Source organism: Terrapene carolina, unplaced genomic scaffold, assembly GCF_002925995.2.
Source record: "Terrapene carolina triunguis isolate 2854851 unplaced genomic scaffold, T_m_triunguis-2.0 Scaffold93, whole genome shotgun sequence".
Lineage (NCBI taxonomy): Eukaryota > Metazoa > Chordata > Testudines > Emydidae > Terrapene > Terrapene triunguis.
Window position 1 is genome coordinate 11,537,757 of NW_020664444.1, and position 25,901 is coordinate 11,563,657.

Sequence of the window (25,901 nt, forward strand, 5' to 3'; positions counted from 1 at the left end):
ATATTTGACCATCTGCATTGCTGCTCTGAAATCACACTGTGAAGATTGGGTTAAGTCAAATTTCCACATTGTGGCAGCCTCTTTGGTCGTTCCAGTCAGTGGCCCATTAAGCCTAGTCCAGGATTTGCATCCCAGGTGCAAACAGGGTGGATGTAGGTTATAACTTCCGAAATTTCATCAGCAGGCCCATCTCTCTATCCCAGAGGTGCTGCCACTCTGCGAGGACATAGTTGTCAGCATGATATGCCATTGTTCATCTGAGGTTGGCACAGGGCTAGCAGCACTGGACCTGAGTGCATGAAGGGATGCTGCCAAAGGACATTGCAAAGTCAGTTGGGGCAAGTCAGCAGGACCTGCAGATTGTAAGTGTTTTCTTCTGGAGGCAGGCAGATCTTCTTATAGGAAGTGTGTGTTGCTTATTTGCACCTATTGGAACCATTGTCAGTCTTGTGTGAGCAGGTTGTTTTTATCCTTCATAGCTCTGAATGCAGTTTTACGGGGACTGGCATCTTGTCAAAGTTTTGAGGGAGCAATATAAGCCAACACATATAAATTAGCTGTTAATGTGTGGCTATGGCATCCACTAATGATATGGCTGGCCGTACTCCATTCTATAGCAACAAGATGTGTGTGCTGACTTCTTCCCTAAACTGTGTTCTGCTGGAGCAAATACCAGAACCAGGCTGAGGTTTGTAAAACATTTGCCTCTGTGAGAGGTGATCTTTTTCTTGAAGTATTCTAGATAGGACCAGTAAGTTAGACTGCAATCCAGTTTGACTCCTAAATAAGTGACAGCTGGCTGTAAAAGAGAATGGACTATCCTCAACATGACTGTAAGGGGTTGATTGGCCAGGCGATTGTTCAGATGGATGTTGTGGCCACCGTCTTAGGGTACATGTACACTACCTGCCGGTAGACGTGATAAATCGATCCCCGATCACTCTGCCATCGACTCCTGTACTCCACCGCAGCGAGAGGCGGAAGTGGAGTCGACAGGAGAGAGGTGGCAGTTGACCCCGCGCCCTGAGGACGCGAGGTAAGTTGACCTAAGATGCGTTGACTTCAGCTATGCTGTTCTCATAGCTGAAGTTGCGTATGTTAGGTCGATTTCCCCCCCAGCCCCCCAGTGTAGACCAGGCCTTAGACTCACTTACCTTTGTCAGTGGAGACTTACATTATGTGGCCAGAGCATTCATGTCCTGGCAGAGTGATCCTTGGATATCATGTAGATCCTTACCCACTTTAGCGAGATAGATGTTATCTGCACATACGTACTTATCAACTTTAGTTATTGGTAGGTCATAAGTATATATGTTTAAAAGGATTGGAGCTGGAATAGAACTTTGTTGAAGTTGGTTACAGAGACACCTGAGCTGGCTGATTTGTCTCCAGCTTTCAAGATGAAGCTCCGATACATTATCATTTCCATAATGAATTGCACCATGAGCTTACAATGAATAGTAGCATTAGCCCCACATGCCAGACAGTATCATATGCAACTGACAAATCCATCGGAACAGTGCCATTGTGGTCAAATGATGCCCCAGTTTCCTACTAGAGCACCAGGAAGTTTGTCTGTGTATTTGCATCCCCTTACCATAAGTAAGGTGAACTTTAGACTGAAGAGGAAACTTGATGAAATCATAGCCTGCATGTTATACAACAAGGAATTCTTTAGAGAGGCACTGTATTTTGAACGAGATTTTGGAGGGACGTGATAGATTACATGTTGACACTACTTTCATGGACTCACTGGAAGCCTGGCTTAATTTATGGTAATTAACAACAAAACTGAAACTACCCAAAGACAAAATGGAAAAAATTATTCAGAGAAACTATGGAACCTTTCCTTTAATTTGCCGATGTGACTGATCCAAAATATAAAAGTCATGGATTGATCCCAGAAAAAAATAGAGGTTTAAAAACATGGCTGCTGAATATAATCCTGAATTCAGTTGTTTGTTTCTAGTATTTAAAATAATAGACTATCCAGATTTCTACTACAAATCTATGTTTGTGAAGATAATTGTTTCACTGTTCACTGCATTCAACACAGTGGAAAATTGTGGAAGTAAAATCATGGAGGACAGGACAGTTGGGAATGAGAATTTTGTCATTTTAAAAAAAAATTGCAGTCTTGTCCACACAACTTCGCATCTGTCAAGCATGTTTTTGAGCATATTCAGGTTCATTTGGTCTAAACTTTGTAATATGCTAGGTGCCGAACAATCAGATACCTTGTTAAAGATGTATTGAGATCTAAGAACAGGTACTGGAGAAGTAGTAACTCTAGTTAGTTAGTAAACTGCGGACTCTGTTGTTGTATTTTTGTGTTTTACTTAAACTTTTCATTTTGGATAATGTGTGCCTTTTTATGTTCAAGGAATAAATATGCTTACACAGTGAATCACGTAATGTGTGTGTTGCATTTCTTTTCATAAGACCTTTGTGCATGTTTTCAGTGTCTTCCCCTCTCCCCCCCCCAGGGTCTAGGTGAATACAGTCATGTCAGTCTAGGTGACTACAGTACAGTTACTCATTGGATAGGTAGCTAAGGCCTTGTGGAAGGGTGGACTAGGTCCGGAGGCCTCATGGCCCTGTGTCACCCTGCTCCAGAATAGAGCAGAGAGAAGTCCTCCAGGCAGCCTAGAGTGGCTGCAGAGGAGCAGTCAATCAGAGGGGCTGATGGAGCAGCCAATCTGGGGCCAAAAGGGCCTTTTATAAGACAAGCAGCAGAGAAGAGAAGTTCAGTTGCTGTGTGGAGCTCGAGGCGTGAAGACCTGGTGACTGGAAGAGCAGCAGTACCACGGACAGCTCACTGTGATGAGCTCACTGAAAACAGGACTGAAGTGCCGGGAAAGCTGCTGAAGACTGGGTGCCTGGCTGGCGGGAAGAGCAGCAGGACCAGAGGAAGATCACTTCGGGCAGGCTGAAGCCCAGAGGGACTGAGTATAGAACCTGTGCAGGCCAGCGAGAGTACCGAGATGCGCCCTGCTGGTCTGGTTGAAGACTGAGCTCAGAGAGGCCTGCTGAAACAGCACCAGCTGCGGGTACTGAGCTAGGCCCCGGCTGGGTGGTTGAAGAAGGCAGTGCTTCAGTGTAGCCTTAGAGCTACAGCCCCATACCAAGTCCATGATAAGAACTTGGACTGTATACCCCAGAATGGGGGATAGTGTGTGCTGCTCAGCCAGAGGGCTGAGTTGCCAAAGACCCACTGAGAGAACCATCGGCCAGGGGGCACTCACTAGAGGCAGATGCCACCCCGTTGTAAGACCAAAAACCAAAAGAAAGCTCACACCCAACCAACCAAAGGGGTCACCCGCGAGAGTTGGATGCCACCCCAAAAAAAAGACTGTGATCGCAGGCATATCCGCCAGAGAAAGGAGGCACTCGCGAGGGGCAAGGTGCTAACCCTGTTACCGGCTTTGTCTACATGGAAGATTATTTTCAGTATAAGCTAAGATGTGAATCTAACCTGATATAATTTATATTGATACAACCCCTCATGTGGACACTCTTATTTTGGTATGAGAGTGGGGTTCTTTGATTTAGTTTGTCACTTGGGTAGCGAGGTTTAAGCTAAACCAAACTCTTGCAGCAGAATAAGTATAACCCTGGTTTATATTGATATAATTATATTGGTTTAGCTGGTAAAACTTTCCCATGTAGGCAAGGTCCATGTTGTCATCCTTGTTCTGACTGCATAATATAACCCAACACACTTTTCTCTCACTCTCTTTTCCCTTCCATTCTCACTTTTTACATCCTGGTACATTACAGTTGAAATTCCCTTTGTAGCCACCCAGGATTTTTCTCATGTGCTGAGGTTTTCCAGGGTCTCATCAAGATGACAGGTAAAGCAACAGTAAGTTACCAGCTCTTACTTTCTCAAGCTGTACATAGCTAGTAAGGAGGAGTATTGATTTAGTTTTGATGCCATGTATTTTATAAATATGCATGAGGATTTGGGGTTATTTAACTGTGCTTTTTAATTCTCCTTGCATTGCTGACTCTTTCAGTCAAGGATTTCTTTGTATGCACAGCAAGCTGCTGTGTGACAGCCCTGTTCTCACTGGTTGGGACCTTTCCAGTGTTTGTTAATCCCAAGTCTGCAGAAACGTTAGTGTTCAAAGAATAAAAGGATGAAGTATCTCTCTTCTGTGTGAGGAACAGAGCCTGTCGCTCTCAGGAGACTGGAACAAGCAGGCATGGGACCAAGGGGCACCTCCCTCCCTCCAGGGGGAAGGAAGAACAAAGGAGGCACCTGATTCCCTTCCTCCAGGAAGAGGAGAGAGGTTCATGTAGCTGAGGGTTCTTAAAGAGTGCTTAAATGAAGGACATAACCTACAGAAATGGAGAAAAGGACAGAGATTCTTCGGGGAGGGCAGGAAAATGCAGCAGCATCCATTTCCATTGGGAAGGTGGAAGTGGTAGAAGCCTCTGGTCTATATTTGGAATGGCGATTCACAGTTCCCTTGCTCTGGGAAGAAAAGAGCAGACCAAAGAGGTATCTATATATTCAACACAGTTAAGTGAAACTAGTGAACAATGCTAGTAAACACTGTAGATAGCTATATGGATAATTACTAAGAACCCATGGTTAAATTGTGTATATGTCGTGTGTGTGTGTGTGTGTGTGTGTGTGTGTTTGTACACTCTTACAATAATGAGGTGTTTGGAGCCGCCCTCCTGACTTTCCCAGACAAAACAATTCATTATAAGGGGAGTTTATCTCCTCATTAGGAGTGTGTGAGTGGTGGGGGGATGGTGGCTGTGAAAGATCATATCTTCCCACTTGGAAAAGCAAGATTGGTGGTGCTTCACTGACCACAGAAAGTGGCTGCAGCAAAAAAATAAAAAGAGGAATTTGGGATTCCTCTTCATCTTTCTCTCCCCCTCCCCACGTAAGTGATAATTTCTTTTTCTCCCCCCACTCTCTTTGCTCAGCCAGAGCAGAGGAGCAGTGGGAAGTAATAATCGCCTGGCAATGCATCATTTAGCACCTGTCTGGTTGGTGGAGTGGCTTCCTTATTAAAGATTAGCTCCATGGAACCTGTTTATATGGAGTGAATGTTTTCTGTAAAGCTCAATAGGAAATTATTCCATTGCTGACAGCGGTTGTCAGAAGTGGGTCCTCCAAACTATTCAGAGTCTGTTGCATTTTCCGCAGTGGTGTTGAAAAAAGGTTAGTCTTTTCTACACTAGAAGTTAAACCCTTTCCAACACTAGTTCAGAGAACCTATTGCTGACAACCACTGTCAGCAGAGAGTTAGTTTCCTAGTATAAATGTGACTTAAAGGGAATGAAAGACCATTGAAAGGTACTGAAACAATTCAGGACTTCCACTGCACTTCACTGCCACGCTGTAAGTGTAGACAGATCCTGAGTTCAGAGCTCCCTGAGTTCCAAGCATTAGACCACAACCTAGTGAGCCTAAGCAGTATGTGATTTTCTTTTCTTTCTTTTACCCAACCATCCCCACTCTGAATCCTCTTGCCATGTTTGTTTGAACATGTGATTGTTAGCCTGCATTTCACATTCTAATCCCTTCCTTTGTGGGGTTTGTACAAAGTGCATTGCATTCCATAGAGCATATCCAGTTTGGTGCTGGGTACAAAAGAAACACCTGTATTGAAAATGGCATCTGAAGGGCTTCAGCATGTCTGGTAAAATTTAATGTATCATGAACATTACAGCAGTGCTCAAAATGTGCTACATGTTGTACAGCCACATAGGAAGATCTAGTCTGTGGTTAGAGAGATGATAGTCACAGTGCGAAGAGGGGGTGGGGGTGTTGTTTGTGATACATCTAGCTCCAACTGCCTCTTTGCCTAGTTGCTAATTTGCTGTAGGCACTGCAGTACGAGAGCGTCTAGGGAGGAATTTTAATGAGGAGACTCTAGTGTGGCCTTGCAGATCAGCTCAGGAAGGTGAAGGTGCAGAGGACAGAAATGGTTGTGGAAGGAGCGGATGAACAGGGGGTCAAGGGTAGCATCCGTGAGGCGAAGACGTGGTTGGATAAGTAAGCAGGGAGGAGTTACGTAGGTCCATGCATGTGAGGTCAAGACTCTTAAACCTGATGTGCTGGAGAAGAGCACTGAGGGGATTTGAAGGAGGTGTGAGACACATAAGTCAGATCAACAAGGTACAAAGAACATCTTAGCAGCTGTGGTTTTTAAGGACTGGAGGGGGGTGATGTGGGTGCTGGGAGGCCAATGAGGAGGAGGATGCAGTAATCAAGGTAGGCGGGAAGAGTGGTCAAGAGTTTATATTGTCTGAACAGAAATAAAAGGCTGGATCTCAATGTTGTGGAGGGGGGAGCAACAGGATTTTAACACAGTCTGGACAAGGGGAGAGGAAGGAGTAAAAGACAACCTAGTCAGATTCTGCTGCCAGTTTCCAGTGTTGTGACCCCTATAGAGGACTTTCGCCTCAGGGTGATAGGGAGTGGAATTTGGAGAAGAGGGAGGAACATGTATGAAATATGACTTGAACAAGCATATCTTTTCACGACATTCCATCGGCCTTCTTTTCTCAGCTCTTTCTATTCCAAGTGTGTGCGCTTCTGGCAGAGCAGCAGGGAGCAGGTGGTGTGTGTTTGTGATTGGTTAGTTTCCTTTGTCTCATCTTTGCAGTTCATCTCTGTGAATACAGTTCCTGTTCTGAGGCTTTAAAGATCTCTTAGTGTGGTTATCTTCTGCAACAGAGGGAGCTGGGGTTTGGTCAGTGTTTTGTGCTTACATACTTTGGGTCTGGAGGGAATTCTTGGATATGGTTTAGTCTGGGTTTTGCTCTAATCACTTTTAACAAGCTTGAGCAGTGAAACAAGAGTAAGAAACTGAAATTGCTTTAAAATGGTGTTTTGTGGGACGGGATAACACTTTATTTTGTGGCTGCCATCTGCTAATATAAAGTGGGCAAACAGGCTTCTTTATCCCCTTGCAGCAGAGAACTAAACAGAGACACTGCCAGAGGAACCACAAGTGGAGACCAAATACTCATGCAAAAGATTAGAGAGAGCCATTTACAGGCAAAACTGCTCACCCACACAGCCAGGCTGACTCGACTCAATGCAAGAACGTGGGATAATCTACAAAAATGGAAATGAAGACTCCAGATGTAAGCATGAGAGTGCTGAGAAGAAGAAAAGACCATATGTAGGGCAGGGTGTTCAGGAACCCTTTCACTCCTCCCCTCTTGAAAGATCATCCAAGCTTTGTCTTGCCTTTTAGCTCTCCATTTAGAGGTAGTTTTCCCAACCATCGTCCCCTGCAAGTGGGTGCAGAGGTCATTTGGGATTTTCTGCCAAGGGGGTATTAAACCATCTTTCCTATCAAGTTGATATAATTTACTAAGCAACGTTAGATTCTCCTGATTCCTGCTTAAGTTCCTTTGACACGGTCCATAGATTGCATACACATCTAATTCCAGAAGCCATATGGATTTCTCTTATAAGAACAGGCTCTTCAGTTGAGAAGAAATGTTGTGTGTTGTTGTTTGTATTCTGGTAGCACCCACAGTGTCCTAGGAACTGTCCACACAATGGAATAGACAGTCCCTTCCTGAAAAGCTTACGATCGTTCTCAGTTGGGAATATTGCCATATGCTCCAGTGCAAGGTAGAAAAGATTAAACTCTGCTGTCCATATGTTGCACCAGAATCTATTGTGCTCCCCAGAAAATCTATTTTTTTTTTAAATTTTACTGGCATCAAGGATATAAAAAATATATTCAGTATACTGTCCCACTTGTGATAAGTGCATATCAGATTAATCTGTGGGTGTTGACGTGTTTTCTCTCCATGGCAATGGAACATAGTTGCAGTACATGACAGTGTAAAATCAGTTGTTAAAAATCCTTGATAGCTGTGGCAGATGTTGCTTCAAGCCAATCAGAACCTTGATGAAGTGTCTGAGCCTTCTGCAATTTAGTTTCATTAATGAATAACAGACCGACTAATTTGCAGTAGTTGAGACCACTTCCTTTGCTCGCAGACCTCTCTTCTCAGGAACTCTGAATATCTGCAGCATACTTGTAAGATTAAATGCATGTGCTGGGCATTCAGGGTTTGATATAAAAATGAGTCACATTCTTTTAAGTGCTTCATTCACGCCCATACACCCCTCTCAATAATTTGTGAGTAGATATTTTGAGAGAAGCTTTTATGGCTTTAGGAGAAGGGCCTACCTGAGTCAGGAGTTTGTAGCTTCCAAACACTCACACTGAAATGCCAGAACCATCTTCAAGTATAAACACGTTCAAGATGGCGTCACTGGGAGTTCTCTCTCATCCACACTCTTTCTATAGAAGGGATGTCTGTTTTTTTAATAGATTTTAAGGATTCTTGCCCTCAATCGTTAGTTCATCAATGGACTTGTAAAGCTAAGGTTTTCCATTATTGCAAGCCAGAACCTCACCCATGAGTAGCTCACCCATGCTGTGGCTGTGTGTCCCTATGACATTTCAGAAGATAGAACCTGTCACTGGTCTTTCCATGACTGTTACTTAAGATGTCTGTGTGGGATCAGGACAGAGATGATATGGTGATTGTAGTTGCTCAGCATTCAGTGGGAAGATTTCTGTGGGAGTCCACCCTTTCCCTCAACTAAATTCCCAGGCAGACCTGTTTGGAAAGCTAAAGGCAGCACATCAAAACAACATGTTATGAGTTGTGGAACATATGAACTTAAGAGGCATCAACTCATCTCTGTGGAGAGCCCTGAGCATCATTGAGGCTACCAGAGCTGAGCCATTCATAGAAATGGGTAGAAGATATAGATCCATTTTTGCACAGATATGGTTTTACTGCCTCAAGCACCAAATCAACTAGTTAGCATCTTACTTTCCAAGAATGAATAATTCATGGTACTGCTCAAGTGTCAGCCACACCTGGTGGCAATCAATCAAGTCATTTATCACTTCACTCTAAATTGACAGTCTTTGCACTTCTTTCTGTCACATCTGAATTACCAGTTCAACATTATTCCATGAAGGAAGATCCAGTGAAGGTCATTATTGTGTCTAATTCTTTGTTACTTTCTCATCCCTACACTTCTCAAATTTCAAGGGCACTGAAGGGAACTGAGATAGAAGAAATGTGGCCTGCTGGGGATTCTAGCACTAAGTGCATTGTACCCTTCACCAAGTTTATTGCTCTTATTAGCAAAATGTTCAGTACACCTACCCGGTTTGAGTCACAAAATAATGTGCTATTGAGGAGAACAGACCTTCTACCTACACAAATGCCAGATGGACTGAGGAATCCTTATTATGTTTTTCTGTTCTTCCAACAAGAGGATTGTCTCCAGGCCTCACGTAGGATCTCTCTCCAAAACAAGTCTCTCATTTCCCTATAAGAAATGCTCTGAGCCTGGGACGAGCCAGTTGCTTCTGCACATTAATCCCAGCAATCCAAACTCCGAACAAGCTTTTCACAGTTCTCTGGAGACCACAGAACACGTTTTACATCAAACTGAAACATGTAATAAAAAGATGCCTCTTACTCTGCTTTGGTTCAATACAGAAGCAACATCCACAACAGATGGCTCCTAAGTTGCTCGGGATTCCCATCTCTTGTTCAAAGAATCCTGTGTATTGTACACTCTTGAGAGTCCACTGTTTCTCCTCTCCCCGTTGCTTAAGATTAGGTGTGGTTTGCCATATGTGCAACCCTCCAACATTTTGTGTCCCCTACTTCAATGTCAAAAGAATGAAAAACAGGGTCAGGAATATTTGATTGTATATTGCAGGGGGAGGGGGGGGGGAAATCAGTAAATCACGTCCTGTCGCGCTGCTGGGATTCCAGTATGTTGCTTGCCTTTTTCCAGGCCCTTGCTCCTGACCAGCATGGGGCTCCAGGCTCCATTTCCCCTTCAAATGGTGCTGGGATTTGGATGCTCCCTTGCAGTCTGGTATCCTTAGCCGCTGCCTACCATGTCTGTGCCTAAAGCCAATCCAGATCATTTCTGGCCTTCTGAAATTTAGAAGAAAACTTCACGTAAAAGGAGTCATGGTACCATTTTTGCGGTCTAATATTAATGTATACACACCTCTGAACCCCTGTTATCTGAAGTTGTGATGTCCCCTACTATGCAAAATTTGCATTGGACGGTTTCCCCATTTGTCTGAAACCCTGGTATTGTAAATAAATTCTAGATTTCCCAAATGAGCTTCTACTGAGTGCTTTACATTATTATATTTTGTATGAGAGGCAGTGTGGTCCAGTGGCCAGGAAGAGGACTAGGATTCGGAAGACCTGGCTCTGTTTCCAGCTCTGTCACCGCCCTGCTGTTTGATCTTGGGCAAGATAACTCAGCTGTCTGTACCTCTTTCTCCTCCCACCCTTAGTCGTCTCATCTATTTAGATTGTAAACTATTTGGGGAACGGGCAGTCTGTACAGCTCCTAGCACACTGGGACCCCATCTCACTTGGTGCCTCTAGATGCTACTACTATATAAAACATATATAATAACATTTTAGCCCTAGGGGAAAATAGTGATCCGCACTGTATAGAATAAAGAGGAAGCCAGTGTCCCTATCCTGATGCTGGAAGGAACAAAGCAAATACGATAGTGATCTTTCCCAGAAATTTAAAATGAGATTGATTCTATCATGGCCGTAAGATACTGTCTTCATACCACAGCAGGTTTTTAAATGTGTGCCTAGCTGTGAATGAAGTGTAATGTCAGACTAATGAATTCACCAACTATGTCAGGAGAGCTGGTGAGCCCCTAGGACTGAGATTGCGTTCCAGTGCTGATTTAAGAATATGTTCTGGCAAGGGTATGTGTTATAAAGGGAGGGAATATACTGGGCTGGGAGAGAGAGAAGTTTTGTGGCAATGCCTTAGAAAAGCTAGACTGTATTACAGAAAGAAATTGGAGTAAATAAACTAGTGCCTAGCAGGTCAAAGTGGTCTCGACAGGGAAGGTGTCAGTAATCTCCAGTATTGTCTGGTTTTTTCGTATCCAGCACGAGTGTGTGAGAGGAGCTAGGTTAAGGTGCTCAGATACTGCAGTGGTGGATGCAGCATAAAAGCCTAGTTGAAGAGAGTGGGAGCCACACCTTGGATCTTGTAAACATTTTTATGGGATGAGTGTGTCTGGGGATACCAGCGCCCTCTCACCAGCAACCAGTGCAGTTAACTGTGATTTTGAACCTCTTGCCTTTCCTGGAAAGCAAAGTGAGGGCGAAGACTGGGGAGAAAACTTCCTCACTCAGGACCTGCCAGTTAGCTTGCCTGTGTAATAGGGGAGGGGAAGGAGAGTCCTGTGTTCAAATGATCTTGGGTAGGTCGCTGCCTCAGGGAACAATCCACATTCATAGATGCTGATGTGTGGTATGTTTGCCAGGGACAACTTGCCTGAGAAGCTGGGGCGGGGGGATGTTTGGGATTCCAGCTCCTGCAGGGTCATGGCCACATGGTGTAGAGTTTGTAAGGCTATTTTCTTCTTCAAGGGTGAGGGAAGGCAGGAAATAGCCTAACCCTCACCAGTGTGCGCCCCTCCCCAACTTTGATCTGTTTGAAAACTTCTGCTCCTCAGTCTGTTCCTCCCCCCAATTCTGAGTAATCTTTACTCTTTGTCTACATGATCACAGGCTTCCCAGCCAGTTCTCAGCACTGGCTGCCTCTCATCCTCTTTAGGAGGCAGCTGCAGGGGGTGGTGCTGGGAGAGGAGTGCATGTTCGTTACAGATCAGACAGCCAGCAGGGGGCCACGGAGGAGCTGTAGGGCACTACAGTACTGCGCTCAGTACAGCAGCATTCCAGTGTACGCCCACACACATGCATACCGCTCTCACACCCAATCCCACGCAGGCTCGCCTTCCCTCACAAACACCCCTGCGGTCTCGCACACCCACTTACACAGATACTCTCCCCCTCCTTCCCTGCCAGGACAAAACCTAGCAGCCAACGTTCAACAGGGAAGTTGCAACTAATTCCTAGAGGGAAAGCAGAGCCAGGGAGCAGAGTGCTTTGAGCTGCTGGTCCTTTTCCTGTGGGGAAGGAGCCTCAGAGAGTGAGGAGCATACCTGCCAAGAGCTCCAGGACGCCAGGCCTGCCTGGGATGGATGTTCAGAACATGGCACTTATATACCCTTCTACTTTGTCTGCAGAGTCCCTGTCACCAACATGTTTTCCATGGGAATATTACTAAAACAGGGAAGCTGAGTAGCAGTGAGAGCCACTAGAGGGCACTAAATCAACTGTAAGATATTTAACCCTTAAAGTTCTGTTTCCCTCGCTGACATTCTGCTCTAGAAAGAAAGAAAGGGGAAAATTGGTCTTTTATTTGCCCTTTTTTTTTTTTTTCCTTACTGACTGATTGTAAGATCAAGGAGGTAGTGTGAATTCTAGCGGGTAAGTGGTGTCAGGAAAATGTCAGGCAACAGGTTGTACGTTATTCAGATGGCTGTAGAGTTAGTTAATAAGATGAAATTGGTGGATATCACACACAGCCTTTAGGATCTTCAGTTAATACAGACCAATGTAATTGAAACTGTAGAAAAATCAATGTACATAAGCATAAGAATAAGATAAGTACAGTAAAGTGGGTCCTTGCATTGTTCAGACTTAGTCTTACACTGGGCATATTTAAACCTTATGGAAACCATCAGAAACAAAAATGGAAGAAAAAAAGTAAGTAGAGATCCCCCAAGAGGATGACGTGTGGGGCCAGACTTCCTCCCTGATTAACCCATGGCGTCATCCCAGTGTCCCACTTCAGGATAGGTTTGACAACCTTTTATACACCTTTCCCTATTCCATCCACATACATCCAGGACCATATCGAATGAAGTCAAGTATCAGCCCTTTATTCATATTTGGTATTCTAGGAGACCAATTGTAGGGTTCTGGTTGTCCATAATTACATTTCCGACAATTAACCCAAGTATTTGCGTCAGTCCCTTTTGCAATAATTTAGGTACATCAATAGTTAGCTCTTACTACAAAAAGCCTCTAAGATGCTACCTCTTTGTTTGTTTTTTACTTATTTATCACCAAATGCATTACTAAACTATCACAAGAGACATATTGTTAAATTTTATAACCTTAGGTCAAGCACATATAATTCCATAACCTTCGGTCAAGCACATAATACTCATGCTATTTTATACCAACTGCCAAATTCCAGAAGGCCTCACTGTAATCCCGCAACATTTAATGCTTAAGACCTATCGCCCAGCCTATTGTTAATATATATATTTTGGTTCATGTACTTGTTTGTTACAGCTTTGATAACTTCCATATTATTTTACCCAAAATTATAAACCCTCCAATATCAGGTCAGGGTCAATGGTCAACAAGATTAGTAGGTTGAACAGGCTTTTTGGTTAACATGGCCATAGAAGAAGAGTTTTTACTTTTCAGAAATGCAGACATTGGCCACTTTAGTTCCTATTGTTTTACCAGATGAGCCTACAACACAACAGTGTCAAACGAAATCTGGAACAGACTCTATAGCAAGCATCGCAGTATCTGTAGGGAATGTTTCTAGTGGAGAGAAAAAGTTCCTGAGAGTCAGGACCCCTGGGTTCTCTGCCTGGCTTAGCCAGTGAGCTGTTATATGGTAGTGCTCAAGTCCTTTAGCCTCCCTGTCCCTCCGTTTGCCTGTCTGTAAAATGTTTAAACATCTAGCACATTTTTAATGCTAAATAAAAAATGAAGTTGGGATAATATCTACCATACACTTGGGTTGAGATTAATTATTGTTTGTAAATTCACTTTTGAAACTCAGATGTAATGGAAATGTAAAATATTATCATGTTAAACACCTTTTTATGCAGTCCATATTTCTGGACTTCAGCTAAGCAGGATGCAATGAGAGCCAGGGTGAGCAGAGGTTTTGCTCATTTTAGAGTTATAAAGCTTTCTGCAGTCCAGGTGAAGATCATGTCTTTGAAACCACAAGTATAATATCAATGTTGCCCTCTCACTTTGAAGGGATATAAATCCATTATTTTAGGATTTGTCTCGCTGGTTAAACTGCTATAAATCTAATTCACCTTCAAGAAAAGTGTAAAATGAAATATCTCTACTTGCTTGGGACAGACTGATACAACTCACTAAGGACTCCACCACTGGAGTCCTGTGGACATCACAGACTTGTACTAATAAATTAGGCTGGCACTGTGTGTCCTGCTGTAGTTTAAGGCTTCATTATCAACTCCTGCTATCAGGGGATTTAAAATGCAACGATAAAACTTCATTTCTGGAGTTAAACTTAACAATGAAGGTGTCATCCAGGAGCAAGTTCTGTTCAGTTGAAACAGTGGTTCTCAAACTTTTGTACAGGTGACCCCTTTCACACAGCACACCTCTGTGTGTGACCCCCCCTTATAAATTAAAAGACTTTAAAAAATATTTAACACTATTATACATGCTGGAGGTGAAGCAGGGGTTGAAGTGGAGGCTGAGAGCTCGCGACGCGCCCCCCCAATAACCTCGTGACCCTCTGAGGGGTCATGACCCCCGGTTTGAGAACCCCTGAGTTTTAAAAGGGTTTTTATTGAGGGAAAGCAGCCCCTTCTTTGACTGTTTTCATTGCTGGAATTGTGACATTAATGCTCTGTAAGTGTACAATATCCCATGTGTGTCACTGCTGTGTCTTGCCTCCTTGTGCAGTGTGTGGGGACTCGGACCAGTTACACAGTTTGCATACCATGTTTGGATTTTGCAGGGTGACTATGACCGCAGTAAAACCAAAGTGCTTCACTTCAGCATGAATCCAGCAAGCCTGGCCAAGCAGCAGCGAAAGGAGGAGCAGCACCAGCTCCAGGAGGAGTGTGAGAGGCTCAGAGAGCTGGTCAGGGTCCTGGAAGGAGGAGGCTCCATCCCTGGGAATCTGGAGATGGTTGGAAGTTTGCAGTCACCCCAAGAAGTTGCAGGTACTTTGCTGGCCTCTAGCTGTGTGTCTATCTATCTCATATATATACATATATACAGTAAATGAAGTGACCTTGGCTGGGGAGTGCTGATAGAGGGCAGAAAGGAAATATCTCCCTCCTTTCATGGCTGGGCTTAGCGCTGGAGGTCTCGTGGATAGCAGAAAATAATTCAGCTGTGGAGAAATAAGTGGCTGAAATCTTTTCTGACCTGGTTTAAAACAAACAAATATTGTTTATCAGTATATATGTGCCCCATTAATCACAGCGAAATTCACTACTCCATGAAAATAGAGTACATCTACACTTCACAGAATCTCAGATCCTCCTGAGGTACAGTCTTTCTTCCATTCAAATACAGGACTGAGACCTTATAATACAGTAGCTGTGAGGTTCAGCACCCTCCCGTACACAGTCAAAAACCTCTGTAAATCAAGGTAACAAAATTAGCAAAGTCTGACTTGTCACCTAAAGCCCTGAGAAGTGACTGGGCAGAGTTGATTCATACTGCAGAACCCAAGAGATCTAACTATTGAAACTCAGACCCATATGTACTTGCCCTCAAAACTTCCTTGCTATAGCTGAAGAGAAAAATAAATCAATCTACACAACGGAAGGAAGGGCTGTGGGGAGCTAACGTGTTGTGACCCTGGCAGTGCACGTAAGGCTGGTGCCTGCAGGGAATGATGCTCTTTAAGGTGTGTGGCCCAGAAGACGGTGCTTTTCTCTAAGGCTGCATATGTAGGAAATTTGTGACCCGTGAGCCTTCGCAGCCTTGGTGTAAAGAAATCCGCGATGGAAGAGGCTCTCATTGTTGTGGCACTGAAGTATTCTGAAAGTAGCCTGCTAGTTTTTCCATTAGCTCAAATGATAGTATTTCATTATTGGCTTTATCCCAACATCTCGGTGGATTATGGCACTAAATAAGTACAAATAATTACACAGAAAATCTAGGTGTCGGAGTGAGGTATGGCATTGACTGCTTCTCTGTGGGGAGGGAGGGTTAAGAGGTCACTGAGGTTTCAGGTACAGACTCAGTCCATCCGCACAGTTGTTTATCTATTCATGGTAGCACCCACTAAGTGCTAGGTGCTTTCCGAACATTTAAGGAGGACGGTTCCCATTCCAAGGAGTTTCCAGTGTAAGGGTCCCAGAGAGAGAGGGAATTCTCAGGGATGGTGTTTGCACTGCAATTCAAATCTGAATTTTACTGTTTAAGTTACAATAAGCTTGTCTGTTTAGTGCCTGTCTCCCTTTCTGCTTCTGCATAGTCTAGTGTGTCTAATGCTGCAGATCGATATGTGGGTGTCACTGCTACCCAAACCCAGAGGGTATTGTTACCATCAGCGGCAGAGAGCATGCAGAGGTGAGGCCATAATATTTGGCTCTGCCACTGCTGAATGAATCTCTGAGGTATAATATAGAGTAATTAGACCATTTCCTCTGGCGGGGGTATATTTCTCGTATATGCCCCCTGTGATTTGCTGTTCATTTTTATTCTGCATCCCGTCCCTCAGTTTGCTTGTAGCTGTTCGTCAGGCGTCTCTGTGCCAGAATGCTACCAAGTTTGTGTCTAGCTCACAGGGGATACATTTTTAAGTTGTTTTCTATTCTTTCTTTGATTCTGACAGTAAAACAAACAGCTCTCTGGGTTTCAGTTTATTTTCAGCTTGTCGTGTCTAGTGTGTTTGTGTCCCTTCTCTCCCGAGCCCTCTGTTACGTCATTCTGACTTTTGTTTGCTGACTTGTATGGAAGAGAGACCGTCAGTTGCAGAGTCTAGCTGGGGTCAGATATGCTTTTGGCTGCAGTCTCTAGTGATTGTTTATCACAATCACAGAAGGGACCCCTGCAGCCTCCAGTTGTGTCTCAGTGCATAGGGAAGTATTCAGGTAAACAAAATAGAAAAAACAGCTAAGAGCAATGCACCGAGGGGGACCCCTGGACGGACTGTGTGATCAGAGGGAACCGACGTGCTATTGGTTTGTATAAAGGAGAAAAAGAAGAGACCCCTTTTCTCATGTTTCATGACCATGTGTGAATCATTCTCATGTAGAGACACTGCTGACAACAATGCAGTAATCAGTTTAACGCCTTTATTTTGCTGCAGAACCATGCTTGTTTTCAGTGGCGTATTCTTGTTGCCATTGAAAAGAATGTTAATATTGAGATGTGCCCAGGTATGTTGGGCTATACAGGTGGAGCAGTATTTGAAGACATGCATGATACTGTTACATCACTTAGCACTGAAAGGGCTAGTTATGCCTGTTTCTCTCTGTCCTAGGGATGCTTAGAAAACATAGATGAATATGTCACCAAAAAAACCAAGCCCAGGTTTTCCCCAGGTGGGGAATGAGAGATCCTCCTCTTTCTCTTTTCATGGGGATGAAACCATAAGAACATCGCCTACAGGAAATGGTGGTGCAGTAGTCTGCCTTTTGCCTTCCAGTGTAGCTTGTATACAAGATGCAACTGAATGGCTTGCTGGGGAAACTCTTTGTTCACATTGACTGTCATTAGTGTTACTGGAGCTTATGGTGAACAGTAAGGGGCTGATTTTCACTGAAGCCACAGGGAGCCGATGTTTCCATGCAAAATGTCATGAACTGAATATTTGCATCACTTTTTGGGACAGTTGTATCTACCCGTGCAAGGAGATGGGCAAGTCCAGCACTCTAAACTTTGGAAGTGGGCAAACCCTCCAGGTCAGGGCTGAACTGCATTGGTGGAGTTGGATAGGGGAAAACCTCGGACTGATTTCTCCTCCTACAGGAAAAAAGCGGCTGTGTAGGTCAGGGTCAAAAAGACAATGAGGGGCCATGTATAACTTTGCATACTAGCGCTTGGTAGGTAGGTAAATATAAACTTTGATTGTCACATTCTGCCAAGCCTTGTCCTTTGGCAGGACCCATATACACCGAATGGGTCACTGTCAGAGATGAGAACTATGGGTGGCCTTTAGCCAATCGTCTTTGCTATGTTCAGCAAGCTTGTCTGATCTGCAATTATGCTTAAGGTTTGAAGGATTATAATTACAGCAACCAAAAAAGACATTAAGGACAATGATGTTGATGGTTTTGATAATAATGTGTTGGCTATTATTAAATTTCCTCTTTGGGCTGGAATGCAGCACGTTTTCTCTGACCACGGTTCCAATTCCTGGAGAGGTAATAAGGAAATTATTATGGTGGACGCTAAAGCTCATTAAATGCGACTCTATTAAAAATCAAGGTTATATTGGACTTTAAATCTCTTTGAGCATAACCACTGGAGGCTGCAGCACAGGTTGGCAACTTGCCATGGAGTTCAGTGGTCCTTCTCTCTCTTTTATGCCGTAACAGTCTCTATTAAAATGGATAAGATGGCTATTGCAAAGGAGAATTTTGAACAGTATGAGCTATAACCACTTATTGTCCTCTATCCTGCAGTATAAAAATGGGACACAGGACTATGTAGTATTAATGGGGCAGAGCTGTGGCAGCCCCATTATTGGAATGGGCTATAACGTTATGGGTGGTTTGTTTCTCTCTTGGTGCCTTCTCGGATCTGGTTTGTCTAACAGTGGAGTGTGGACCAAGGTCAAGCTGCCATCTGGGGAGCTCTAATTTTGCTGTCCCAGAAACAGGAGTGCAAACGATAATAGCTTTGAGAAGGTGGGGGAAGGGAAGCAGTGCCCAGGCTTGGAGTAAACTCCAATCCTTTTACCTTCTCTGTTTCCTAAATTCCTTCCCACTCCTTTTCCTGTTCCATGCTGTGTCTGCTGCATAGCAGAGGCTTTCCCCATCATCACTGCCAAGGCAGGGCCTTGCGACGGAGATTATTAATTGGAATTAAATTGGGTAATGAATTAATATTAAAATAATCTAATTTTGTTGAAGTGACAAGCCAGGGATGGCAAAATTTATCACTGTCCAGCATTCCTGCGCTGGTGATGAATGTGTCTGACTGCAAAGGAGGCCAGAAAGGGAGCGGGTGGCATTTCAAAGTTGCACCTGTCTGCCCACTGTTGGTCCCCGTGTTTCCTGCTACCTGTTTACATTAGAGGGCCTGCACCTGTAAATTAAAAACAGAATCTGTCTGACAGCAGATAGTTAGCGGATTTTTCTGTGCTTTAGTTTCTTTTGCCTACATCCATATCACGCTGTGCTGTTTTTTCCTCAGATCTTGCTAGCTAAGCAAGGTTGGGCCAGGTGAGTGCTTCAGGAAGTGATGTTGGTGCCTCAGTAGGTGGCACTCTTCCCTCTGAGTCAGTAACCAGCCAATTCCCCATTCTGATGATAGGGAGCGTGGTACTGTTGCAGGTGCCTTCTTTCTAATGAGACCTAACATCAAAGTCCAGGCCACTTGCTGTCACTTAAGGTGTCGTGTCACTTTTTGCAAGAGTAGGTTGTTAACCTCGGTGTCCTGGCCAAATTCCAACCATAATCTGCTTACCCTAAATCCCCCTGCAGTTTATAGAAGCATTTTGTCACTTTCTGTCTTAAGCTGTTTGTAGTGCTGCTGTACGCTGATAATCCGCTGCTTTCTTCCACTGCAGAGGTGGCTGCGTTTCAGTGTTGGGGGAAATGATCCAGAGCCCTTATCTGCCTCACAGACATGATGCGGCGCTTTAATGTCCAAAGCCTTTGGAGAACCCCAGATGAAAGATTCTATAGAAAGGCAGACTATTGTTAGAATTATTGGAAGGCAGTGTTGCCTAATGGATGGAGTACTGGACTGGGACTCAGGAGACCTGGTTGTGCTACTGGCCTGCTGGATGACCTTGGACCATATGAGGAGAGATTAAAGAGGCTAGGACTCTTCAGCTTGGAAAAGAGGAGACTAAGGGGGGATATGATAGAGGTATATAAAATCATGAGTGGTGTGGAGAAAGTGGATAAAGAAAAGTTATTTACTTATTCCCATAATACAAGAACTAGGGGTCACCAAATGAAATTAATAGGCAGCAGGTTTAAAACAAATACAAGGAAGTTCTTCTTCACGCAGCACACAGTCAACTTGTGGAACTCCTTACCTGAGGAGGTTGTGAAGGCTAGGACTATAACAGCGTTTAAAAGAGAACTGGATAAATTCATGGTGGTTAAGTCCATTAATGGCTATTAGCCAGGATGGGTAAGGGATGGTGTCCCTAGCCTCTGTTTGTCAGAGGATGGAGATGGATGGCAGGAGAGAGATCACTTGATCATTGCCTGTTAGGTCCACTCCCTCTAGGGCATCTGGCATTGGCCACTGTCGGTTGACAGGATACTGGGCTAGATGAACCTTTGGTCTGACCCGGTACTGCCGTTCTTATGGACAAATCACATCACCTCTCTGTGCCTGAGTCTCCCCATCTGTAAAATGGGGGTAATGATGCTGTTGTCCTCTGTATAGTGCTTTAAGATCTACAGATGAATCGTGCTATACCAGAGCTAAGTGTTATAATTATATTACTTCTTGTGGTGTTAATTTCTCCATTTCAAGCTACATAGCTCCCGTGTTGGTGTGAATGAGCCGATAATGGACTGTTCATGAGAGAAAAATCATCCTGATTTCCCTCCCTATCATAACCCAGTCCCATCATTCCAACCCAGGGCTATATATGGCTAGTTGGTATTGCTGTGTGTACCTTCATTTGCCCGACGTGGTTCCTGCATTTCAGTATTGACTAGGTTATAGTTGGTATCTATACATTGCATGTAAATGCCCTTCACATTATACTGAATGATAATATGTTATAACAGCGGTTCTCAAACTGTGGGTCAGGACTCCATTTTAATGGGGTCGCCAGGGCTGGCTTGGACTTGCTGGGGTGCAGGGCCAAAGCCTGAGTCCCACCCCCCGAGGCTGAAGCTTGAGGATTTCAGCCCTGCGTGTTGGGACTCAGGTTGGGTTGGGCCCCCTGCCTGAGGCTGAAACCCTTGGGCTTCAGCTTCTTCTCCCGCCTCCAGATCAGTGGGGCTCGGGCTCAGGCTTTGGTCCCCCCTCTTGGGGTCATGTAGTAATTTTTATTGTCAGAAGGGGGGCGCGCTTCAATGACGTTTGAGAACCCCTGTGTTAGAATGAAATTGGACAGCCCAGAAATAGGGAAAACATCTTACACAATGAAACCTCAACTCTTTGAGTGCCTTGTGCGTTCCGAGGACCAGCAGCTATATGTCCTTTTAACTGCACATGCTCTGCTCTTCTTTTGCTGGGACACTGAAATTACTGCATGTGCTTATAAGAGCCATATCCCCAGATGTGTATGGAAGCATGCTACTCAGAAGGGGGTAAAAGCCAGACATACTTACGGAAACCTTGCAAGATAAAGAATACATTACCTTTCCGGGATATAACTCCTCTCCTCCAGATGGATGCCAAAGCTCTTTAAAGACAGCACAGGGATGAAGTCACCCCCCACTGAAATACATCTACCTCTTCAGTGGAAACAATGCACCCATTCTATGGCAGCACACCACAGGTCAATGGAAGAATGAAAGAAATGGGATCCAGAGCCTTGCTTAGTCTGTGTGCATTGAAGAACTAGAACCTAGGCAATCCAATGGTAGCCACAGACTGAATAAATCCCAGGGGTTGCCTCAGTCTTGCAAGTTGTTGGAACTGTATGAATGATGTGAGACTCTAGTAAGACACTGAAGGGACTTTAAAAATCCAACAGCTGTCTGGGGAGTCAGAGGTTTGTAATAAATCCTGTAACTTAGTCCTTTTGTATCCACTGAATCTGTAATACTTGGCATCAATCAAAGGTTACCCCATGGAGTGCACATAGCCTTCCATGGCGAGCAGAGGAGCTGCACGTTTTCTTCCTTCCCCTTCTCTTCAGTAGGGTTCATGTGTGGATTTTTAAAAAGCTAGCAGTCTTTTTGCTCATATGTGGGGGGGAGGGGACATGCCGTGCTGTGTTTATAGAGCTCTAGAGATCCCTCACCCTATATACAGTGTGTTTCTATTTTATGTACTTAATATGTTTTAAAAGCACCTGTCAACATCTCTCTGGGCACTGTACATAAGTTAAAAACAATAATTAAAATAAAAGTGGAGCCGTTGGCCCAGAGAAAAGCAGCCACGTTGCCAAGAAAAAAAGGCAGCAAACTAGCCCCAAAAGGAAAGGTGATGAAAAAGGAAATATAAAATAGGTGCAGATAAAGCGACCCAAATAAAAAGACCTTGGAGCCATTTACCAAGGGACTGTGATGGGCAGGGAAAGAGTTCCATAGACAGGACCCTGAATCCCTTGCTGTTGATCTAGATGAAACCTCAGAATGGAGACCTTAGCAAACATCCATCAGCCTTTCAGGAACGTACTACGGGGGTGAAATAGCCACTCATTCTCTGTGTAGATACCATTTTAATCACAGTAGACTTATATGACATAGCCTTGTTTTTGTCTCTGAAAGGGAAGGTTTGATGTTTGCCTTGGGTAGGGGGCAGGTGTAGAAGGAACTATTCTGGCTTCTGGGACCATGTAAGTCAAAGGACAGTGGGTGGATATTGCTGGAGAAGCATACACTGGGATAGGCCAGTTTCTGACTTACACCTTGCTACATGTGTTGATGCAGAAGAGACACAATGATAAAAACTCTGCATTTTTACATCTCTGCTCTGTGGAGGCTCACAAGCAGGGCCGGCTCCAGGCACCAGCTTGTCAAGCAGGTGCTTGGGGCGGCCGCTCCGGAGAGGGGCGGCACGTCCAGGTATTTGGCGGCAATTCGGCGGACGGTCCCTCACTCCGCCTGGGAGCAAAGGACCTCCCGCCGAATTGCCGCCACAGATAGCGATCGCGCCTTTTTTTGTTTGTTTTTTGTTTGTTTTGGCTGCTTGGGGCGGCCAAAACCCTGGAGCCGGCCCTGCTCACAAGCCAGGACTGATTGTGATTCCTTCCTCCCAGACCAGCAGTAGCTGAGAAAAATGTGTAGGGGGAACAAGTAAGGCCCATTCCTTGCTGTCAAAAGTATCCTTTCAGGCTCCAGGAGTATCCTCATCAGTCTCTCCGTCACTGGAGGAAGTAATGCCAAAGAGACAGGGAGAGAAGTCATTGAGCAAGGAAGGGATCAAATGGTCCCTTTCCTCATGTTCAAATTCCTCCCTCCCCTCCATATCTGGCACCAGATGCAATCTGCTATATTGTGGACAGGACCCAGGATGTCCATGGTTCTTGTATGTCTGTCTCTGGTGATGGTTTCTTTATAATCCACATACAAGATGTCAGGTGTCAATACGTTTAGCCTGTAGGCTTCAGTGACTTGGCAGTTCTATTTTCTTAAGAGTTTTGCCTTCTGTGTGTTTGAAACCAGATCCAAATATGCTGATTGTACAGCTCCCGTCTTGGTGTCATTGTTAAATGTCTGGATGCTTCTGCTGGATTCTTCTTTGCAGCCCTGCAGATCCCCTTAAGAAACAGAAATTCATTGTGATCTCAAACTGCCCTTCAGATCCTGTGGGATTGTAATATAAACTGCCTGTTAAAGCAGTTTACGTCACAGAGCAGCCTTTGATTAGGAATGATGTGCCATAAGGCCTCTGGTTGTACACAATTGAAAACGTTCTTTCATTCATCAGCAGGAATGAGAAGAAAGGCTTGTGCTGATGTCTCAAATTCGGGCCTACACAAATTCACTGACATTAGAAAAACCAGCCTGCCAATGTGGCAGAATGCTCCAGCAGGGGAGAGTCTTTGATCTTTGCTCTGCGCATTGTCATTGTATTGTTTCTCCTCGAAATCAAAGCTTGTGAACAGGCCCAGAGAGGTGGAAATCTATTAGAGTTTGCTATGGGTGTCAAAGTTACAGAAAAATGCGCTGAGACTCATACTGTCAATGAGGGAATGGTTTCTTGGGCGGCGGTTATTCAGATTTTATTAGAGCGAGTGAGGGAAGACAGATAGGAAAGGGAGAATACTTGGTTTATTGAATTTATACAAATTAACTAAATCCAAGATGGTGGTGCTCCGGCACAGCAGAAAAACTTGCTCAATTCACTTTTTATCTCCAGAATCCTGAATTTCAATTTCCAGGTCAGCATTCTTGTTTGGGAGCCGAGATCTGGCTACATTCACGCAGTAGAGGAAATCCACAAGCCTGTAATTCCAGATGAGTGGAGGTGGGGAAAAAAGAGCAGCTCTTCTTGCTCCAAAATCGTAAAGGGGATTGAGGTTCAAATAAACTGCATAACCCAAAGGAAAACAAGCCATATGGGCTCGCTGTCTGCTGGGTTTGCTGTGCCTGCCTGTCTGTGAAGCCGTTTCCCCTGGGAAAGAGAGTTTTCATTTGTACGCCCAACATTTTAAAATTCTTGCTCCCATGCTTCAGGGGCTGCACATGAAGTGAAATATAGCTGGGCTCAGTATTCTAGAGGAGCGGCTGTATATAAGAAGTTTATTTTTGACAAGTAAATTGATGACACTGCATTAGGTGAATGTGATGTGCAAACTTGTCACTAAAGTGTAAACATGGTGACAGCAGGACCAACAATTCCCAGCTTAATCAAGTAAACTGAGTAACACATTCTTTGAGCTATGAGGTACTAGAGACTGATTTCCATATTAAATGAGAGAAACACCATAAATTCAACACTTAAATTCATATTTTAATCACACAAAAGTCAGGAGATTCAAAGCTACGATTCCCACAGCAATTAGGTTGTCCCTCATATGCAAATGTAGCATTTTCAATTACTTTATTTATTTTGAACTTAATGTGCCTTAAAACACATGCAATGTCAGCCAACCTACAGCCGTCATATAGGGTTGCCAACTTTCTAATTGCACAAAACCGAACATCCTAGCCCTGCCCCTTCCCCGAGGCCCTGCTCACTATATTCCCCCTCCCTCAGTGGCTTGCTCTCCCCCACCCTCACTGGGCTGGGGCAGGAGGTTGGGGTGAAGGAGGGGGTGAGGGCACCATCTGGGGGTGCAGGCTCTGGGGTGGGGCCAGGGATGAGGAGTTTGGGGTGTAGGAGGGGGCAGCAGGGGCTCGGGGTTGGGGCACGGGTTTACCTCAGGTGGCTCCCGGTCAGCGGCACAGCAGGGGGGCTAAGGCAGGCTTCCTGCCTGTCCTGAGTCTGCGCTGCACCCCGGAAGCAGCCAGCATGTCCGGCTTCTAGGTGGAGGCATGGCAGGCAGCTCTGCGCACTGCTCTCGCCCACAGGCACCTACTCTGCAGTTCCCATTGGCTGCAGTTTACGGACAATGGGAGTGCAGAGCCGGTGCTCAGGGCGGGGGCAGCACGTGGAGCCCTGTGGCTCCCCCCTCCTAGGAGTCGGACCTGCTGGCAGTTTCGGGGCACAGCACAGAGCCAGGACAGGTAGGGACTAGCCTGCCTTAGCTCCGCAGCACTGCCGACCAGACTTTTTAACGGCCCGGTCGGCGGTGCTGACCAGAGCCACCAGGGTCCCTTTTTGTCCAGGTGTTCCAGACATCTGGTCACCCTACAGTCATAGGAAATATAACTTTGAATATCCTTACTTTGAAACTGGACTGAGACTTTGAGGCAAGCTTAAGAGTTTCTAGTTCTGTTTAAAAATAAAGAATAATATAAACAAGACACAGACAATCTCACCCTTAATGTTGCATTAAGCAGGCAGGCAGGGCCTGATCAAAACCCCACTGAAATCAATGGAAATTTCTCCCATTTATGTCAATAGGCTTTGCATCAGGCCCTTAATCCCCTCCTCTTTTTTTAAAGGAATAAACTTTCTTTAATTGCCAGGTCACACAAACACACTTGGACCATTAAGAAATCCACCAGTCTATGGATTCAATCCTTGCTGTGTATACTGGTTCACCACTGATCATGTATTCAGGTAAACACTCCGTATACAGCTATGATTATCTCTGCATGCTAGTGTGCTGATATATCCGTGCTTGTTCCCTATACTCTCTGAAAACTATTCAAGTGACACGTCTGAAGACTTTTTTAGACTTTGAATTAGATTACAAAAGAATATGTCTGAAAAGTTTGACTGATGGATGCACTTTTTTTCCTCATAATGAATAATAATTCAGACCACTGAAAAATGATCAAGCAGAGTTTTGTTAA

At 44.5% G+C, this 25,901-nt stretch overlaps 1 protein-coding gene across 4 annotated transcripts in view; it reads left to right on the forward strand.

The window, feature by feature from the left end:
- MAD1L1 (mitotic arrest deficient 1 like 1) overlaps positions 1-25,901 on the forward strand; it is a 529,982-nt gene that overhangs the window by 356,533 nt on the left and 147,548 nt on the right. For all 4 annotated transcript variants that reach the window (XM_026650732.2, XM_026650733.2, XM_026650734.2 and 1 more), the window contains one exon: positions 14,681-14,888. In XM_026650732.2, the coding sequence (XP_026506517.1) occupies positions 14,681-14,888 (208 nt within the window). The remainder of the gene's footprint in view (positions 1-14,680; positions 14,889-25,901) is intronic.